The following is a 16,600-nucleotide window of genomic DNA, read 5'->3' as shown; positions in this document are numbered from 1 at the left end:
TCTTCTTCTTCTTCTTCTTCTTCTTCCTCCTCCTCCTTCCACTCGTTTCCCCAACACTGCCCTCTCAGTTTCCTTCGTCTTCTTCTTCTTCCTCCTCCTCCTCCTCCTCCTCCTCACTTAACTTACGACGAACACAGTCTCATCAGCTTGGCCTTTCACTCTCCTCCTCCTCCTCTTCCCCCTCCTCCGCTCTACTGAAGAAGGGAACACACACACACACACACACACACACACACACAGACAGTTCCATAGTCCTTCCAGCCCATCCTATATACACCCAGTCCCTTACCCCTCCCATCACACACATAGCCCCCAGCCCCATCATCCCCCCCACACAGTCCTAACCCAATCCAGTTCTTTATAAAGCCCCCTACATTATACTAAGACCCACCTAGTCCCCTCCAGCCCAGTCTAGACCCCCCCTGCATAGTCCTAACCCAATCCTGTTCATTTTAAAAGCCCCATTCACTATACTGAGACCCATTCTATACTTAGCCCCCTAGTCCCATCAGCCCCCTTCTCAGCCCCCTCCAGCCCCCCCCCTCCAACATACGTCATTACCTCGCTGCTAACAATGAGGATCAAGAGGCGATTAGGAAAGTCATTAGCGACCATTGTTTGAGATCTGAAAATGTTCCCCCTTACAAAATGGTGCCAAGGAAGGAAGATGGAGGAGGAGGAGGAGGAGGAGGAGGAGGGGGGGGGAGGAGGCAGGGGAGAAAAAATGAAAGGACAAGTCTGGAGGTGAAAGGAGATGAGATGGAGGGAGATAAAATGAGGGGAGAGGAAAAGAAGGAGGAAGGGGAAAGAAAGGGTAGGGAGAGGAAAGAAGGGAAAGGAGGGGAAATAAAATGGAAAGGAAAGGAGGGTGAAGGAGAGGAAGACTAAGGAAAAGGGAGATAAGGAAACAGAGAGGAATTGAAGAAAACAGCGTAAAGGAAGAGAGAAAGGGGAGCAGATGAAAGGAAGAGAAAAAAATAATTAGAGGACAGAAAAGCCGAGGAGAGAAGAGAAAGAAGAGAAGAGGAAAAGGGGTATAATTAGAGGCGGGGAAAGAGAGCAGAAGGGAGGGAAGAGAGAGGAGAGGAAGGGAAGATCAAAGAGGAGAAGAGGAAAGAAGAGGAGAGAGAGAGAGAGAGAGAGAGAGAGAGAGAGAGAGAGAGAGAGAGAGAGAGAGAGAGAGAACCTTGAAATGAAGACAGACGTTTAAACATGAATCATTCAGACCCAAGCTGAAGCAGGCCCTTTATACTCTCTCTCTCTCTCTCTCTCTCTCTCTCTCTCTCTCTCTCTCTCTCCTTAGAAAAAGAGGACAAAACGGCTTTCTTTTTTTTATCCTTAAGGTCTGGCTAAGTCACACGCCTGGCCACCCGATAATCCCCCCGCGCTCTCTCTCTCTCTCTCTCTCTCTCTCTAATTCATTTCATTTATTTTTTCTCTCCTTTTTTCCTTTCTATCTTTTTTTTCTCTCTCTCTCTCTCTCTCTCTCTCTCTCATTCATTTCATTTATATTTACTTTCCGTTTTCCTTTCTATCTTTTTTCTTTCGTCTCCCTTTCACACTGTATCTCTCTCTCTCTCTCTCTCTCTCTCTCTCTCTCTCTCTCTCTCTCTCTCTCTCTCTGGCGGTCACCCTCACCTCACTTTCCAGCTCCAAATACTTATACTGACCGCCGCCACCACCTTCATCACCACCACCACCACCATCACCACCACCACCATTACCGCCTCGAACTCGTGCGAAAAAAAGTGAAACTCCAACTTGGCTAAATTTGGGACACACACACAAATCGCTTATTTATAGACAGACAGCGCGGCGCGGCGGCATATGCGTGTAATTCGATGTTCGCGGAGGTTAAAATCGTGACCCAGAGATAGATAATTTAGTTGCCGGGTTGACACCGTGGACGATGTTCTTATAAGATATTTCGAAGCCCAAGGACACACATTTGGCAAGGCTTTCGTGGGAGTTGTGGGTAGTTTTGTGACCCTGGTATTAGTTTGACACTTCTTCTGTACCATGAACCTAAGGAAACACGCATTTGGCAAGGCTTTTGTGGGAGTTGTAAGTAGTTTTGTGACCCTGGTATTAGTTTGACGCTTCTTCTGTACCATGAACCTAAGGAAACACGTATTTGGCAAGGCTTTCGTGGGAGCTGTGGGTAGTTTTGTGACCCTGGTATTAGTTTGACACTTCTTCTGTACCATGAACCTAAGGAAACACGCATTTGGCAAGGCTTTCGTAGGAGTTGTGGGTCTTTCCAGGGGTAGTTATATGACCCTGATGTTAGTTTGACCCCTCTTCTGCACCATGAACCTAAGGAAACACTCAAGAGAACCCGATTGATCTCCTTTTTGGCCCTTGGAAATAGTTGTTACAAGAGGTGGAAGAGCGGAATTCTCAGACGCTTCCAACTCACAAATCAACTATTACCAATGGCCGAAAAAGGGGTGAATCGGGAACTTATGAGTGTTTTTAACGTTCATGGTACAGAAGCCTTACCAAACTACCACCAGGCCCATAAAACTCTTTGGAAAGCCATGTCAAGTGTGCGTGATTTTTTTGTTTTTTAACAGTAAAGGAAACAGCTCAAGGGCAAAAAAAAGAAAAGAAAAAAATACAAACTCAGTTATCCGCCGCCGCAACAACCTTCCTGCAAGAGTATCAGTGCAAAAACGATAGGCAAGAGTTATTTTTCACAGTCATCCTCCGCTGCAATAACCTTCCTGCAAAACTAGTCAGTGTGAGAACGGCCAAATCATTTCAGTTGACTCGGTAATGAAAAAAAGCCCGCAAATCACTGGTTCTATAAAGAGGGTCAAGAGGAGTGGCCAAAAGAGAGGTCAATTTCGGGATGAGAGGCATTGAAATGTTTGTATACGGTCACAAGCCCTCTAGCGGTAAAGACTCAAAATAGAAGCCAATTGTAGAGTCTGACGGAGGAGTTCAAACACTTCTTCTCTGACTCAATTTCCTGTTTTCTCTTCGTCTCTGGTGTCGCTGGGGGAAGTTCTAAAAAGTTCGGCAGGCGCGGTAGAACATTTCTCTCTCTCTCTCTCTCTCTCTCTCTCTCTCTCTTATTTCTCCTCCATTCCTTCTTTTCTTGTTCTTGTTCTTCCCCTCCTCTCTCTCTCTCTCTCTCTCTCTCTCTCTCTCTCTCTCTGACAGCAAGAAGGCGGAGGGCGTGGCAGCCTTGGAGTCATGAGTCGAGGCCCCTTTTGGCAGCCAAGGCTCCTCCCTCGCCTGGCACCTCGACCTTCCAGCCTTGTTCCCGGGAAGTCAGCCAAGCACTAACACTATTCTTACACGAATCCGCCTCTCTCTTCCCCCTCTTGCTTTTATTCAGGGTTATGCAAAGGATGGATCGCCCCAACACTTGGTCGCGATAGGCCACTCCTTGTGCTTCCAATTCTAATTCCCCGATAGCCTAATCATTCTCCCTTTAACGGCTTGCAAGATAGTAGGAAAGATAGAGCTCTTTTGGGTGACGTTAAGAGGTAACAAATTAGATCATAAGGGTGATCCTGAAAGTAAAATTGAAGAACATTGAGCAGATTCCTTTAACAGCATTTCGTACCGAGAAGACACACCGAGTATATTTCAGACAGCCAAAAGTACCCATCATGGTTCAGTGTAATGGCAACAGCAACAACAACGCCAACCCTGACAGCCCCCGCCACAATACCACGTCTGCCCTCCGCTAAACCAATCCATCATTCCCGTCAACAGTCTTCTTCAGCCTCCACAAAAGCCTAGGTATTCTAAGACGCTTCTACCTCTCACACCAACTATTCCCAAGAGCCAAAAATGAGATCAATCGGGTCCTAAAGAGTGTTATTTTAGGTTCATAATACAGAAGAAGGGTCAAACTACCACCAGGGTCATTAAACTACCCCTGGAAATGCCCACACACCCTACGAAAGCCTTGTTAAATGTATGTTCTTGGGCGCTGAAAAAATATGGCACTATGCAACACGACTACTTCCTCCTTCCCATCACGACCGCGGCCCTTCCCTCCTCCCCTCCCAACCCAGCCTCCAGTGTTCCTTGGGGAGTTCCTCCAATCTCATTTTCCCTTTGTCTCAAGGCGCCTACCTTCACCGCCTGTCAAGATAGGGCATCGCTGGAGCCTCGACATACTAGCTTTTTTTCGGCCCTTTCTTTTCCTCTCTCTTTACTCTTTGCTCTTAGTGGACGGCGTATGTGATAGGCTTCGATATATTACCGTTTCTCACCTCCTTCTTTCCTCTTTCTTTGCTCTTTATTCTTAGTGGTTGGCGTATCTCACAGACCTTGATATGCTACCTTTTCTAACCCTCTTTCTTTCTTCTTTCTTTGCTCTTTACTCTTAGTGGTTGGCGTATCTCACAGACCTTTTCTCACCCTCTTTCTTTCTTCTTTCTTTGCTCTTTACTCTTAGTGGTTGGCATATATCATGGACCTCAATATGCTGCCTTTTCCCTCCTCTTTCTTTCCTCTTCCTTTACTCTTTACTCTGGTCGGTGTACCTCATGGACTTCGACATACGGTACTAACTATTTTTCCCTCTTTCTTTTTTTCTTTCTTTACTTTTTACTCTTAGTGGTTGGCGTACGGTACCTCACGGACTGCGACACATACTAACTTTCTTCCCCCTTCTTTTTCTCTCATTACTCAATACTCGTCGTGGTCGGAGTCTCAAGCTTGAACACTCTGCAAGGGCCCTCAAGCTCGTATTCTTAAACATATCGACATCTTAGCCAATTCCGCCTCTCGTAGAAGTTCCTAGGATTTCAATGGCCTGTTTTGTGATTCTAGTGATAGTTTTACCAGACTTTTGCACTTTTAACGGGAAAAATCACACATGAGAACCTGGTTAATCATCTCTGTGTGGCCTTGGGAAATGAGACGTATAATGTGACCCCAATACGTTTAAATAAGGGCCCCTATCCTCAAACGTGTCGACATCTTTGTACTTATGTTTAAAAAGGCTCTCGTAGAAGTAAAAATATGGGCCCCTATCCTCAAACGTGTCGACATCTTTGTACTTATGTTTAAAAAGGCTCTCGTAGAAGTAAAAATATGGGCCCTTGTTCTTAAACGTGTCGACATCTTTGTACTTATGTTTAAAAAGGCTCTCGTAGAAGTAAAAATATGGGCCCCTATTCTCAAACGTGTCGACATCTTTGTACTTATGTTTAAAAAGGCTCTCGTAGAAGTAAAAATATGGGCCCCTGTCCTCAAACGTGTCGACATCTTTGTACTTATGTTTAAAAAGGCTCTCGTAGAAGTAATAATATGGGCCCCTGTCCTCAAACGTGTCGACATCTTTGTACTTATGTTTAAAAAGGCTCTCGTAGAAGTAAAAATATGGGCCCCTATTCTCAAACGTGTCGACATCTTTGTACTTATGTTTAAAAGGCTCTCGTAGAAGTATTTGGGCTTTCCATGGGTGGTTTCCTGGCCGTGGCGGTAAAGTAGGAAGGTTTCTACGCCATGAACGGGGAAAACACTCACGAGAACCTTTTATCTTCCCCGTGGTCTTCAAAAATTGTCATAACTGGAGACGAAGTAATTTGAGAACACGAGTAAGGTTTGACTTCTTACTGTGTGTGTGTGTGTGTGTGTGTGTGTGTGTGTGTGTGTGTGTCCCTCCCTTCCTCCCTTCACTGCCTCCCTTTCCCTTACTGAGTGTGTGTGTGTGTGTGTGTGTGTGTGTGTGTGTGTGTGTGTGTGTGTGTGTGTCAGTCCCTTCCTCCCTTCACTGCCTCCCTTTCCCTTACTGAGTATGTGAATGTTACGAGTGTGTGTATGTGTGTGTCCCTCCCTTCCTCCCTTCACTGCCTCCCTTTCCCTTACTGAGTGCGTGAATGTTACTGAGTGTGTGTATGTGTGTGTGTGTGTCTCCCTCCCTTCCTCCCTTCACTGCCTCCCTTTCCCTTACTGAGTGTGTGAATGTTACTGAGTGTGTGTATGTGTGTGTCTCCCTTTCACCCTTTCTCTTTCTCCCTCTCTTCCTCTCCCCCCCCCCCCTCTCTCGTAGGCTTAGGGTGGGCGCCTCGCATAGCTAAGGGACCCAATTAAAGTTTTATCCATAATATATTAGCTGACAGAAAGTTGGCTCCTTGTAATGACTTAAATCGTGGAGTTGCTTAATGAGTCCAGCCAGGCTTACGCACCCGCTTTTGAGAGAGAGAGAGAGAGAGAGAGAGAGAGAGAGAGAGAGAGAGAGAGAGAGAGAGAGAGAGAGAGAGAGAGAGAGTAAACAAGATAGAAAGAAATAAGAAAACAAAGTAAAAATGAATAAAATGAATGATGAAGGGAAAAGGAGAGAGAGAGAGAGAGAGAGAGAGAGAGAGAGAGAGAGAGAGAGAGAGAGAGAGAGAGAGAGAGAGTAACCAGAAAAGGCAGATACAAATGTGAAAGGGAGACGAGATAAAAAAAAAAGATGAAGAAATATATATATATAAGGAAACAAAGTTGAAATAAAGAAAATGAATGATGAGAAAATGCAGGAAAGAAAGAATAAACAGAAAAAGAAAGAAATAATGTGGAAAGAAGATAAAAAGAAAGAAAAAAGAAGAGAAAAAGTAAATAAAATGAATGATGAGAGAGAGAGCGCCACCGTATGTAAGAGACTGACTGGATAAATTCTTCTCTCCGCTTTCCTTCACTCAAACGAAAACAAAAGTAACACAATCCAATCCCATCCCATTCACTTCGATCCCACCACCAATCGAATCCAACATCCCCAAAAGGACCCACGAAACCTATTAAGCATGACCCTCAGTGGACATCTGGGCGCCCCCGACTTTAAGGAGGTCAGAGAGTGCTTCGCTTATGCCTCATGACCTTGTGCACACGACTCCAGTATACTGAGGCGGTGGTGGTGGTGATGGTGATGATGGAGGTGGTGGTGGGGGGGGGTGGCTAGAAGGGGGTGGTGAGAGAGGGAAGGTGGGGGTGGTGATAGAGGGGGATAAGGGACGCTCTCTCCTCCTCCTCCTCCTCTCCTCTCCCAACCGACACCCAGCGACCCTCACTGCCAAGCCCCTCTCCCTCCCTCTCTCTCCCTCTCCCCCTCTCTCTCTCTCTCTCTCTGGCCACGATGAGATTAATAACTATCTTTTTGAGGGGTGGAGGCGCGCTTCAGCCACTCCCACAGCCTCACACGGGAAGAATGAAGGCTTATCTATTCCTTGGTATATGAATGCACAATGTAATAAGTTGGTAACGTCTTTTTCAACGTAGGGAGTGACGTCGCGGAGGGCAGAGGGAACATTGACAAGCAGAAGCGAACTAAACCTTGAGATTTTTCGCTATAGAACATCACATGGGAGGAGATAGAAGGTATTTATTCTTCTGTGAGTTCCTAAATTACTATAATGTAAGGTGTTAGTTCACTCTTCTTGCAACGTAGGGGAGAGTGCAGAAGCGAAGGGCAGAAATAACCTTGACATAGAAGCGAGCTTAATTTAAAGACTCTACCACAGGACCTCACAAGGGAAATTTAGAGGTTTAGATTTTACTGTGAGTTCCCAAATGACTGAATAATCTAAGGTGTTAGTTCACTCTTCTTGCAACGTAGGGAGAGTGCAGTAGCGAAGGGCAGAGATAACCTTGACATAACAGAACCGAACTTAATTTAAAGACTCTACCACAGGACCTCACAAGAGAAATTTAGAGGTTAATATTATACTGTGAGCTCCTAAATGACTGTAGAATGTAATCTTATAGTTCACTCTTACAACGTAGGGGGAAGTAACGTAGCGAAGGGCAGAAACGAAAAACTAAGTACCACATAACCTCACAGGGGAAAGACTGAGGTTGATATAATACTGTGAGTTCCCAAATGACTGTATAATGTAAGCCTGTAAGGTGTTAGTTCACTCTTTGCAACGTAGGGAAAGTGTCGTAGTATCGAAGGGCAGAAACGGTAAACAGAAATACCACAAAATATCACAGGACAAAAATGATGATTAATATTCTTCTGGACTTCGTAAACGGCTGTATAATGTAAGGTGTTCGTTAACTCTTCTTACATCGTACGGAGAATAACGTAGCGAAGGGCAGAAACGATAAACACAGTACCACAGAACATCACAGAACAAATATGGAGGTAAATAATCTTCTGGACATCATAAGTGGCTGTATAATGTAAGGTGTTAGTTCACTCTTCTTGTAACGTAGGGAGAGTGCAGTAGCGAAGGGTAGAAAGAACCTTGACATAGAGGAAGCGAACTTATCCTAAAGATTTTCCGCTACAGGTCTTCACAGGGGAAATATGGAGGTTTATATTCTACTGTGCGTTCCTAAATGACAGCATAATGTAAGGTGATCGTCCACTCTTCTTGCAACGTACGGAGAATGCAGTACCGAATGGCAGAGAACCTTGATAAAAAGAAGTACCACAGAACCTCAGAGGATAAATTTAGAGTTATATATTCTTCTGAGTTCCTAAATAACTGTATAATTAACGTTTAGACACCTTTCAGAACGCAAGGAGTGTTGTAGCGAAGGGCAGAGGGAGCTTCGATAACAACATATGTCAGAACCTCACAGGGGAGACTGAAGTTAAAGTTATACTGTAACCTCCTAAGTGACTTCATAATGTAAGGTTTTGACGCTTCTTACAACGAAGGGAATACACGAAGCGGAGAGTACCGTAGTAAAGGCCAGAGAGGGCTTCGGTAAAAACATAAGTGCCACAAAACCTCACAGGGGATAGACGGGAGGTTTAGATTCTACTGAGTTCGTAACTGACTAGAATGTAAAGTTTTGACATTTCACAACGCAGGGGAGAGAACCTTGAATTATGTACTAAGCTTTGAATGGAAGATACTGGTACTGGTAAGGGAGGCTTCAGAAGGGAAAGAGGTTTAGATTCTACTGTAACTTCCTTAATAATTGTATGATGTAAGGTTTTGACGTTTCTCACAACGCACGGGAGAAAGAACCTTGAACATTTACTACACCTTGAACGTATGAGGTTGTTGCTAGTGCTAAGGGAGGCTTCAGAAGGGAAAGAAAGAGGTTTAGATTCTACTGTAACGTCCCAAATACTGTATACTATAAGGTTTTGATGCCCCTCTCACAACGCAGGGGATACAACGTAGTGAAAAGCAGGGAGATCATTGATAAACAGAAGTGCCACAGAACCTCACAGGGGATAGAGGAGATTTAGATTCTGCTGTAACCTCTGAAATGTCCATATATAAGGTTTTGACGCATTTCACAACGCTGGGAAGAGAAAGAACCTAGAGAACCTTGATAAGCAATAGGCCTTGAACGTACGAGGCTGGTGCTGGTGAGGGAGGCTTCAGAAGGGAAGAGGTTTAGATTCTACTGTAACTTCCCAATTGACTATGCATAAGGTTTTAACGTCTCTCACAACGCAGGGAAGAGAGAGAATAAGAATAACTAGGCCTTGAACGTACGAGGCTGGTGCTGGTGCTAAGAGAGGCTGTACACACACACACACACACACACACACACACACACACACACAAATACGTAGCAATACTCACCGGTATATAGACTAGCATGATATGTCCTGGTACACTGTATGAACTCCTGTCTTACGATATCTTCAATGGGTCCATCGCTCACAACACTTCACCAGCGGTCTGTAGTAGAGGCGGCTCCTGGCTGACTGACGGCGCACTAAACCTGGACACACTCGTTCGAAACCCCCACCGTCAACTTCCTATACGATTTGGTCCTCGGGCTGGTTATTGGCACATAGCTCATGGAAAATAAACGCCTCATTATGCCTTGCCCATCTTAATCCCACGGCAGTTTGGGCTCACGGAAGGCAGAGGTCGAGGGGGAGGGGGGCTGGCTGGCTGGAGCGTGCGCAAGAATCTCCCTCCCTGCCGCTGTTTCGTCTCCCACTGAAGCTCGCGCGCACACACCCGTATTGACTCCACCACGCGGCCGTGTTGCCAGGTCTCCCCGCGCACATCATTCACGCCGCTCACCACACAGATATTTAGCTTTCCCGATCCTGCCTAAACTCGTGTGCCTATGGACCCGAGGCCTCCGTGTTCTGTGTGTGGGGGTACAGGGTGAGTGGATGAGTGCATTAAGCCAAAGCTCGTCTCGCCCTCTCCAGTGAGTGAAATCAATAGAATGGCCGATCTGTACATTTGGCACCGCTGCTCCGCTAGTCGATGGCACCCAAAGGCACTGTCCCACGCTCGCGCCAAACAAACAAAGAATAAATAACAAAACTATTGGACAATGGAAGCACAGCGATAAAGAGTGGCATCAAAAACTGAGGCATCGAGATGACGGTCTGCAGATGTCCCCAGACACGCCCACGGACGCCCGCGGCGCCGTGGGCGTGCGTGGCGGGCGGGGAGGCGCTGCTCGCCCCCGCTGTGCACCCTCGCGCTCAGGCACTGTGCACACACTCAAAACACAAAGCCGCCGAGACCTTCGCCATGAATAACCCCAGGCGGCGTGCACACTGGGGAGCTCCCCGCGGCCACGGCAGCCTCCGAGTTGGCGGGGCCGCGGCGGGGCGCGCCGCCAAGCCGTGCCGCCGGCGTCCCCAGAGCCCTGGGCCGTGCAAACAAGACATCACCTCTCGAGGACCACACGTCTCTTTAATGCCCTGCCCCTCCCCTCGCCGCCCCAGACGAACCCAGGCTGCCCCGCGCCTGCCCCGCCGCCAGTGCCCCACGCGGCGAGGCGCCTTCCTGCCCGCCGCCTCCATCCGCGTCCCTCCGCCGCTGGGCCGCTCATCAACAGGACCCTCACCCCCAGGCCCTGTGTGTGTGTGTGTGTGTGTGTGTGTGTGTATATATATATATATATATATATATATATATATATCTATATATATATATATATATATATATATATATATATATATATATATATATATCAGTAAGCAGCGGGCTTTTTTATATTTTTTTACGCCCTTGAACTGTCTCCTTAGCTGTAAAAATTTATATATATATATATATATATATATATATATATATATATATATATATATATATATATATATATATATGGCAGGCATAAAACTTGTCCACTGAGTCAGCTCGCTTTAATAAAATCATTACACTAACGACAGCTGATCGCGTCAATAAATTGGTTAAGAATTCATTGAAATGTGTTCATGGTCGCAATATCCATCTGAACGCCACGTTAAAGCTGTGTCTGATTCGATTTACTGGTCTGCGGCCCGGGGCCTGCAGGCACGCGGCACGGGCCGGGCACGGCCGCGGCGGGATTAGGACGGGGAGTTAAGCCGCGTCGTTTGCGGCGAGCAGCGTGACTAAACTCCGGACGGGGCGATGATGGAGGCACCCGAGTGTTTGCAGTAATAAGAATGTTCGCCTCGAGGAGTCAAATCAGGCCACGGCTGAAATAGAGGACGCGGAAAAACCGGTCAGTGGAGGCAGCAGGGCAGCAAGCAGCCCCGGGATGAGTAATGTGCGGCGGGACCAGTTGGTGCGGTCCTGGCCTGCAGCATGCTGCGGTCTGGGCCGGGAGGGGCGGGGACGCGTCGGGCACTCGGGCAACAGCACCAGGACGCCTGTGTGTTGGAGTGGGGACGCCGTGCAGCCCAAGCCCTAAGCTAACCCCAAGGAGCAGCGTCTCGCCAGCTCTGAGATGCTGCAGGGATCAAGACGTGATTCCACACTGATGAGCCTGGATACAGTATATAAGCCCGCAACACTGCGGCGGAGCAAGAGGCTGGATAGTCTTCTCAGCGCCTCAGCTGCTGCTGCCGGGGGCGACGTGTCCCCGTTAGGAGCCCAAGCAGATGCGTTGATGTCGGTGACCTCGATCTGCCATCAATTACGGCCCACACCGCTGCGCCGCTTCCCACACACCGCTCATGACGGCACGGCGCGCAGCGAAAATAACTTTCCCCCATTCATTGCTTGCAAGCTTTGGACCGCCCGCACACCTCCATCCCCGCTCGCCCACTCCCGCAGCACGACCAGTCACGCCTCCGCAAACAAACAGTGCGAGTAAGGAAGGTTTAAGTGGCGCCTCTTTCATGACACCCTCGTATGGCTTCCCGCGGTGACTAACTCCGGTCTGCGTCTCAGGAAAGGAGGACAAACACACGGAAAGATAAGACAAGAGAAACATCGCCGTAAGACACTAACTGGAGGCAACACGACGCCAGTAAGACCCACACGTAAAACCCACAACCACTGACCACCTCCACATGACCTTCCCATCACTTAATCATCCACGTAGCTTAAGAACAAAGATTGAGTGAAAGGATTAGACTTTAAGGTTCCCAATAACACCCACTACCACTGCCCACAAATGACCCTCCCCTCACTCAATCATCCACACAGTTAAAGAATAAACAATGAGTGGACAGATTAGAGCATACAGGTGACCTAGAGGTGCCCCTGGAGGAGACATCTGGAGCCACAAGGAAATGAGACTGCAGGAGAGAGAAATGAGTACAGTAACCTAAAAATAGAAAAAATAAAGCATCTCATCACACTGGAACGAGAGATGTGGATGTTAGGTGTATGCTCGAGTGAAGTGGAGGCTGTAACAAGGACTGACACTACTACTACTACTACTACTACCACTACCACTACTACTACTACTACTACTACTATTGCTACTGACGCTGATGCTGCCAACTAATACATTCACTGTCAACAAGATTCTCAGGCGACAAGAAGCAAAACATTCATCACTTTTAATATGTGTGTGTGTGTGTGTGTGTGTGTGTGTGTGTGTGTATGGAGGGCGTTGAAGGGGCGGGAAGACTCACAGTGAACGTATTGGGTGTCGCAGAATCACGTTACACACACACACACACACACACACACACACACACACACACACACACACACACACACACTTTCATAACTTCACCAACCCCCCCAAAAAAAAAGAAAGAAAGAAAGAAAGGAAAAAGGCAATTCAACACATACACTGATTAAATGGGAGAAGAAATAGGCTAATTCTCCCATTTCCTTCCCTACGGCCCCATTTCCGCGGGCACCACAGCGAGAGAGTAGCGAGATTAAAACACACACTGATCTAATTAACCTGTGTGTGTGTGTGTGTGTGTGTGTGTGTGTGTGTGTTTGGTTGTTTCTCTCTTCGTAGCGTGTGTGTGTGTGTGTGTGTGTGTGTGTGTGTGTGTGTGTGTGTGTGTGTGTGTTTTATCGATCTGTTTGTTTGTTTATGTGTTTGTTTCGTTTTTCCCTCATTGGTTGTGTGTGTGTGTAACGTGTATCCTCCTTGTTTGTTTGTGTTTGTGTGTGTGTGTGTGTGTGTGTGTGTGTGTGTGTGTGTGTGTGTGTGTATTGCCTGTACGTAACTTCGCATTATGTGGATATTTCTTTCTTTCGTTGATTGTGTGTATGTATGTGTATTTGTTTGTATGTGTATGTGTGTGTGTATGTGTGACCTGACCTACACCACCCAGCCAGGTCAGCCAAGGGTCATCCAGTCAACCTAAACCAGACGAGACCCGCCCCCAGACCCACCCCCGAAAGAGAGTGTGAGGAGAGGCGGGGCTGGGTCGAGTGTCCGCGTCTGGTTGTCGGGGTGTCTGGGTGTTGGGGTGTCTGGGTGTCTGGGTGTCGGGGTGTCTGGGTGTCGGGGTATCTGGGTGTCGGAGAGTCGGGGTGTTGGAGTGTCGGGGTGTCGGGGTGTTGGAGTGTCGGGGTGTCTGGGTGTCTGGGTGTCGGGGTGTTGGAGTGTCGGGGTGTCGGGGTGTTGGAGTGTCGGGGTGTCTGGGTGTCTGGGTGTCGGGATGTCTGGGAGTCGGGGTGTCGGGGTGTTGGAGTGTTGGGGTGGTGGAGTGTCGGGGTGTTGTCGGTACCCGGAGCAGCAGGCGGCGACATAACACGTGGAAGGCGTCTCTAAATAGCCCCGCCGGACCCTAGTCTTGAGGGCAACACACGTCTGGACTTTGCATCAAGGGTAATGGTCGTATTCTTAAACATTACGTCCCCCAAGAACACATAATTGACACGGCTTTCCTAGGAGTCGTGTGCATTTCCAAGGGTAGTTTTATGGCCCTGGTTGTAGTCTGACCTTTCCTCTGTACCGTGAACCTAAACGAACACTCATGAGAACCAGATTAATCTTCTTTTTGGCCTCTGGGAATAGTTGATGTGAGAGATGGGAGTGTCTGAGAGTCCCGACCTATTTCTCCCTTTCTCGAGTACTAGAAAAACGTCTCCACACACACGTTTTAAATGGGCATCAAGATTCTAATTCTCCCTCACTCAAATGCTAGGAAAGACGCCTCCATACTATACCTATACATATTTCTCCTTTCCTCAAGTATACTAGAAAAACGTCTCCACACAAACGTTTGAAATGGGCATCAAGATTCTAATTCTCCCTCACTCAAATGCTAGGAAAGACGCCTCATACAATACCTATACATATTTCTCCCTCCCTCAAGTATACTAGAAAAACGTCTCCACACAAACGTTTGAAATGGGCATCAAGGTTCTAATTCTCCCTTACTCAATTTTTTTTTTACAGTAAAGGAAACAGTTTAAGGGGTAAAAAAAAAGTAAACAATAATGAATAAAAAGTCTACTATGATAATACCAACCTATTTTTCCCTTCCTTGAGTATTAGAAAAACGTCTCCACACAAACGTTTGAAATGGGCATCAAGGTTCTAATTCTCCTTACTCAATTTTTTTTTACAGGAAAGGAAACAGTTCAAGGGGGAAAAAAGTAAACAATAATGAAAAAAAGCCGGCTATATACTCAATACTAATACTAGGAAAGACGCCTCCACACTTCTATAACTCATACGCCTAGGCATTTCAAGGCTCACACACTCACACACCCACATTTGATAAGGCTTGCGTAGAGGTTGCGCATGGTGGCTATTTCCATGGGTAGTTTTCTAGGCCTAGTGATAGCTTGACAATGAATAAGGCTGAGGAGGCCCGCGGAGAATTCAAGGTCGTTTGGAAATCTAAATGAAGATGCTAAATGGTGGATGCGATAACAGGGAGTCGGAGGGTGCGTCAGGCTCCTATTCTCAGTCGGTATCGGGTCTCGCAATACACATTTTCAAAGGTAACAATAGAGATAAGTCTGTTTGTCATGAGTGTATCACGTTCACAGTGTAGAAGCCTTGTCAAACTCACCACTAGACACATCAACCTGCCCATGGAAGCACCCACTACAACCTCTACGAAAGCCTTAGCGAATATGGGTGTGTAGGAAATGTCTGAGAGCCGTATTCTCAAACAATTCGTACCACATGCACACATATTTGACATGGCTTTCGTAGGAGTTTTGAGCATTTCCAGGGCTAGTTTTATAACCCTGGTGGTAGTCTGGCCCTTCTTCTGTACCATGAACCTAAACAAACGCTCATTAGAACCCAACTGATCCCCCAAGAACACATATTTGACAAGGCTTTCGTAAGAGTTTTGAGCATTTCCAGGGGTAGTTTTATAACCCTGGTGGTAGTTTGGCCCTTCTTCTGTGGCATGAACCTAAACAAACGCTCATTAGAACCCAACTGATCCCCCAAGAACACATATTTGACAAGGCTTTCGTACGAGTTTAGGGGATTTCCAGGAGTAGTTTTATGACCCTGGTGGTAGTTTGGCCCTTCTTCTGTACCATGAACCTAAACAAACGCTCATTAGAACCCAACTGATCTCCTTTTTAGCCTGTAGAAATTGTTGATGTGAGAGGAGAGAGCGTTTGAGAACACCATCCTGAGAGTGTGAGCCTGTCGGTGTGACGGGGCTCTGAGGAAGGAAGGAAGGGTTCTCGCCTATCGCAGGGCTTCACACCTCGAGGGGAAGGAAGCCGAGAGGGTGTGAGGGTGAGAGGTATACAGGGCCAGGCCGGGGAAGGGTCGGAGGGTCGGGTTCTTCTGCCGCGGACGTGAGAAAAGTCTTCGGGTCTTGCCAAGGTATCGTGATGCTGACACACACAAACACAGCCCGCGACGCCCCGCCAAGGTTGTGTTTATCGGCGCGCTGAGTCTCGGGTTTCAGAAAGGGGATAAAGGAGTGATTTCGATGTTGTTTTTGTATTGTTAGTTGCCTTGTTGTAGGGTTCTGTGTCTGATGGTCCTTACGAATAACTGATTTCGTAAGTTTTTTTTTATTTACGCCTTTAATACTAACACATTTACTACTATTACTACTACTACTACTACTACTACTACTACTACTACTCGCACAACAACAACAACAACAACAACAACAACAACTTCCACGAAAGGGTTGTCAAATGCCTATGTGCTTGGACGCTGAAATGTTTAATGATAATAATAATAATAATAATAATAATAATAATAATAATAATATGCTTGATAGTTTGGGCCCACGTGTCTTCCATCACCCTGAACCATCTCTCTCCCACACCTTTCGATAACTTATGCAGGTGACACGCGCGACGCCTCACCGGTTTCCTAATGAGTTTATGAGTTCACTTTTTTCCCAGAGTCGAGTGATGTGTCAGACTGTACATGGCAGGCGGCGGCGCTGGCAGACGTTACTTTGACGATGATAAGACGATGATAATGTATACATCTTGCCTTCTTTAGACTCGTGCAACTCACTCTCTCGTTCGTGATTTCAGCCTTGCCTCGACCCACAAGCTAGTATTCTTAAACGTATATA

The 16,600-nt window shown here is 46.8% G+C and overlaps 2 protein-coding genes across 4 annotated transcripts in view; both read right to left on the bottom strand.

The window, feature by feature from the left end:
- Positions 1-10,595, bottom strand: part of LOC127002156 (RING finger protein 44-like) — a 117,307-nt gene extending 106,712 nt beyond the window's left edge. Inside the window, exon 1 of one of the 3 annotated variants that reach the window (XM_050867813.1) lies at positions 9,507-10,595. In XM_050867813.1, coding sequence (XP_050723770.1) covers positions 9,507-9,524 — 18 coding nt within the window. In that variant the 5' untranslated portion in view covers positions 9,525-10,595. The remainder of the gene's footprint in view (positions 1-9,506) is intronic. The other 2 variants (XM_050867814.1, XM_050867815.1) reach the window with 2 other exon arrangements.
- On the bottom strand, positions 10,395-13,829 carry LOC127002302 (uncharacterized). Its single transcript, XM_050868116.1, has 3 exons — positions 13,470-13,829; positions 11,459-11,610; positions 10,395-10,542 (listed from the first exon to the last, which is right to left on the bottom strand). The coding sequence occupies exons 1-3, from the start codon at positions 13,827-13,829 to the stop codon at positions 10,395-10,397; spliced, it is 660 nt and encodes a 219-aa protein (XP_050724073.1).
- Positions 13,830-16,600: the final 2,771 nt, after the last annotated feature.

The sequence above is a fragment of the Eriocheir sinensis genome, chromosome 22, assembly GCF_024679095.1.
Source record: "Eriocheir sinensis breed Jianghai 21 chromosome 22, ASM2467909v1, whole genome shotgun sequence".
Taxonomy (NCBI): Eukaryota; Metazoa; Arthropoda; class Malacostraca; order Decapoda; family Varunidae; genus Eriocheir; species Eriocheir sinensis.
The sequence above is the reverse complement of the archived record's forward strand: the minus strand, read 5'-3'. Positions and strand labels throughout refer to the sequence as shown.

Coding starts and splice junctions, on each gene's coding strand:
- LOC127002302 (XM_050868116.1), bottom strand. CDS start 13,829: ATGTCGCCGCCTGCTGCTCCGGGTACCGACAACACCCCGACACTCCAC. Junction 11,611..13,469: donor CCTCACACTCTCTTTCGGGG/GTGGGTCTGGGG, acceptor TGATCCCTGCAG/CATCTCAGAGCTGGCGAGAC. Junction 10,543..11,458: donor CAGACCGCAGCATGCTGCAG/GCCAGGACCGCA, acceptor TGCACGGCCCAG/GGCTCTGGGGACGCCGGCGG.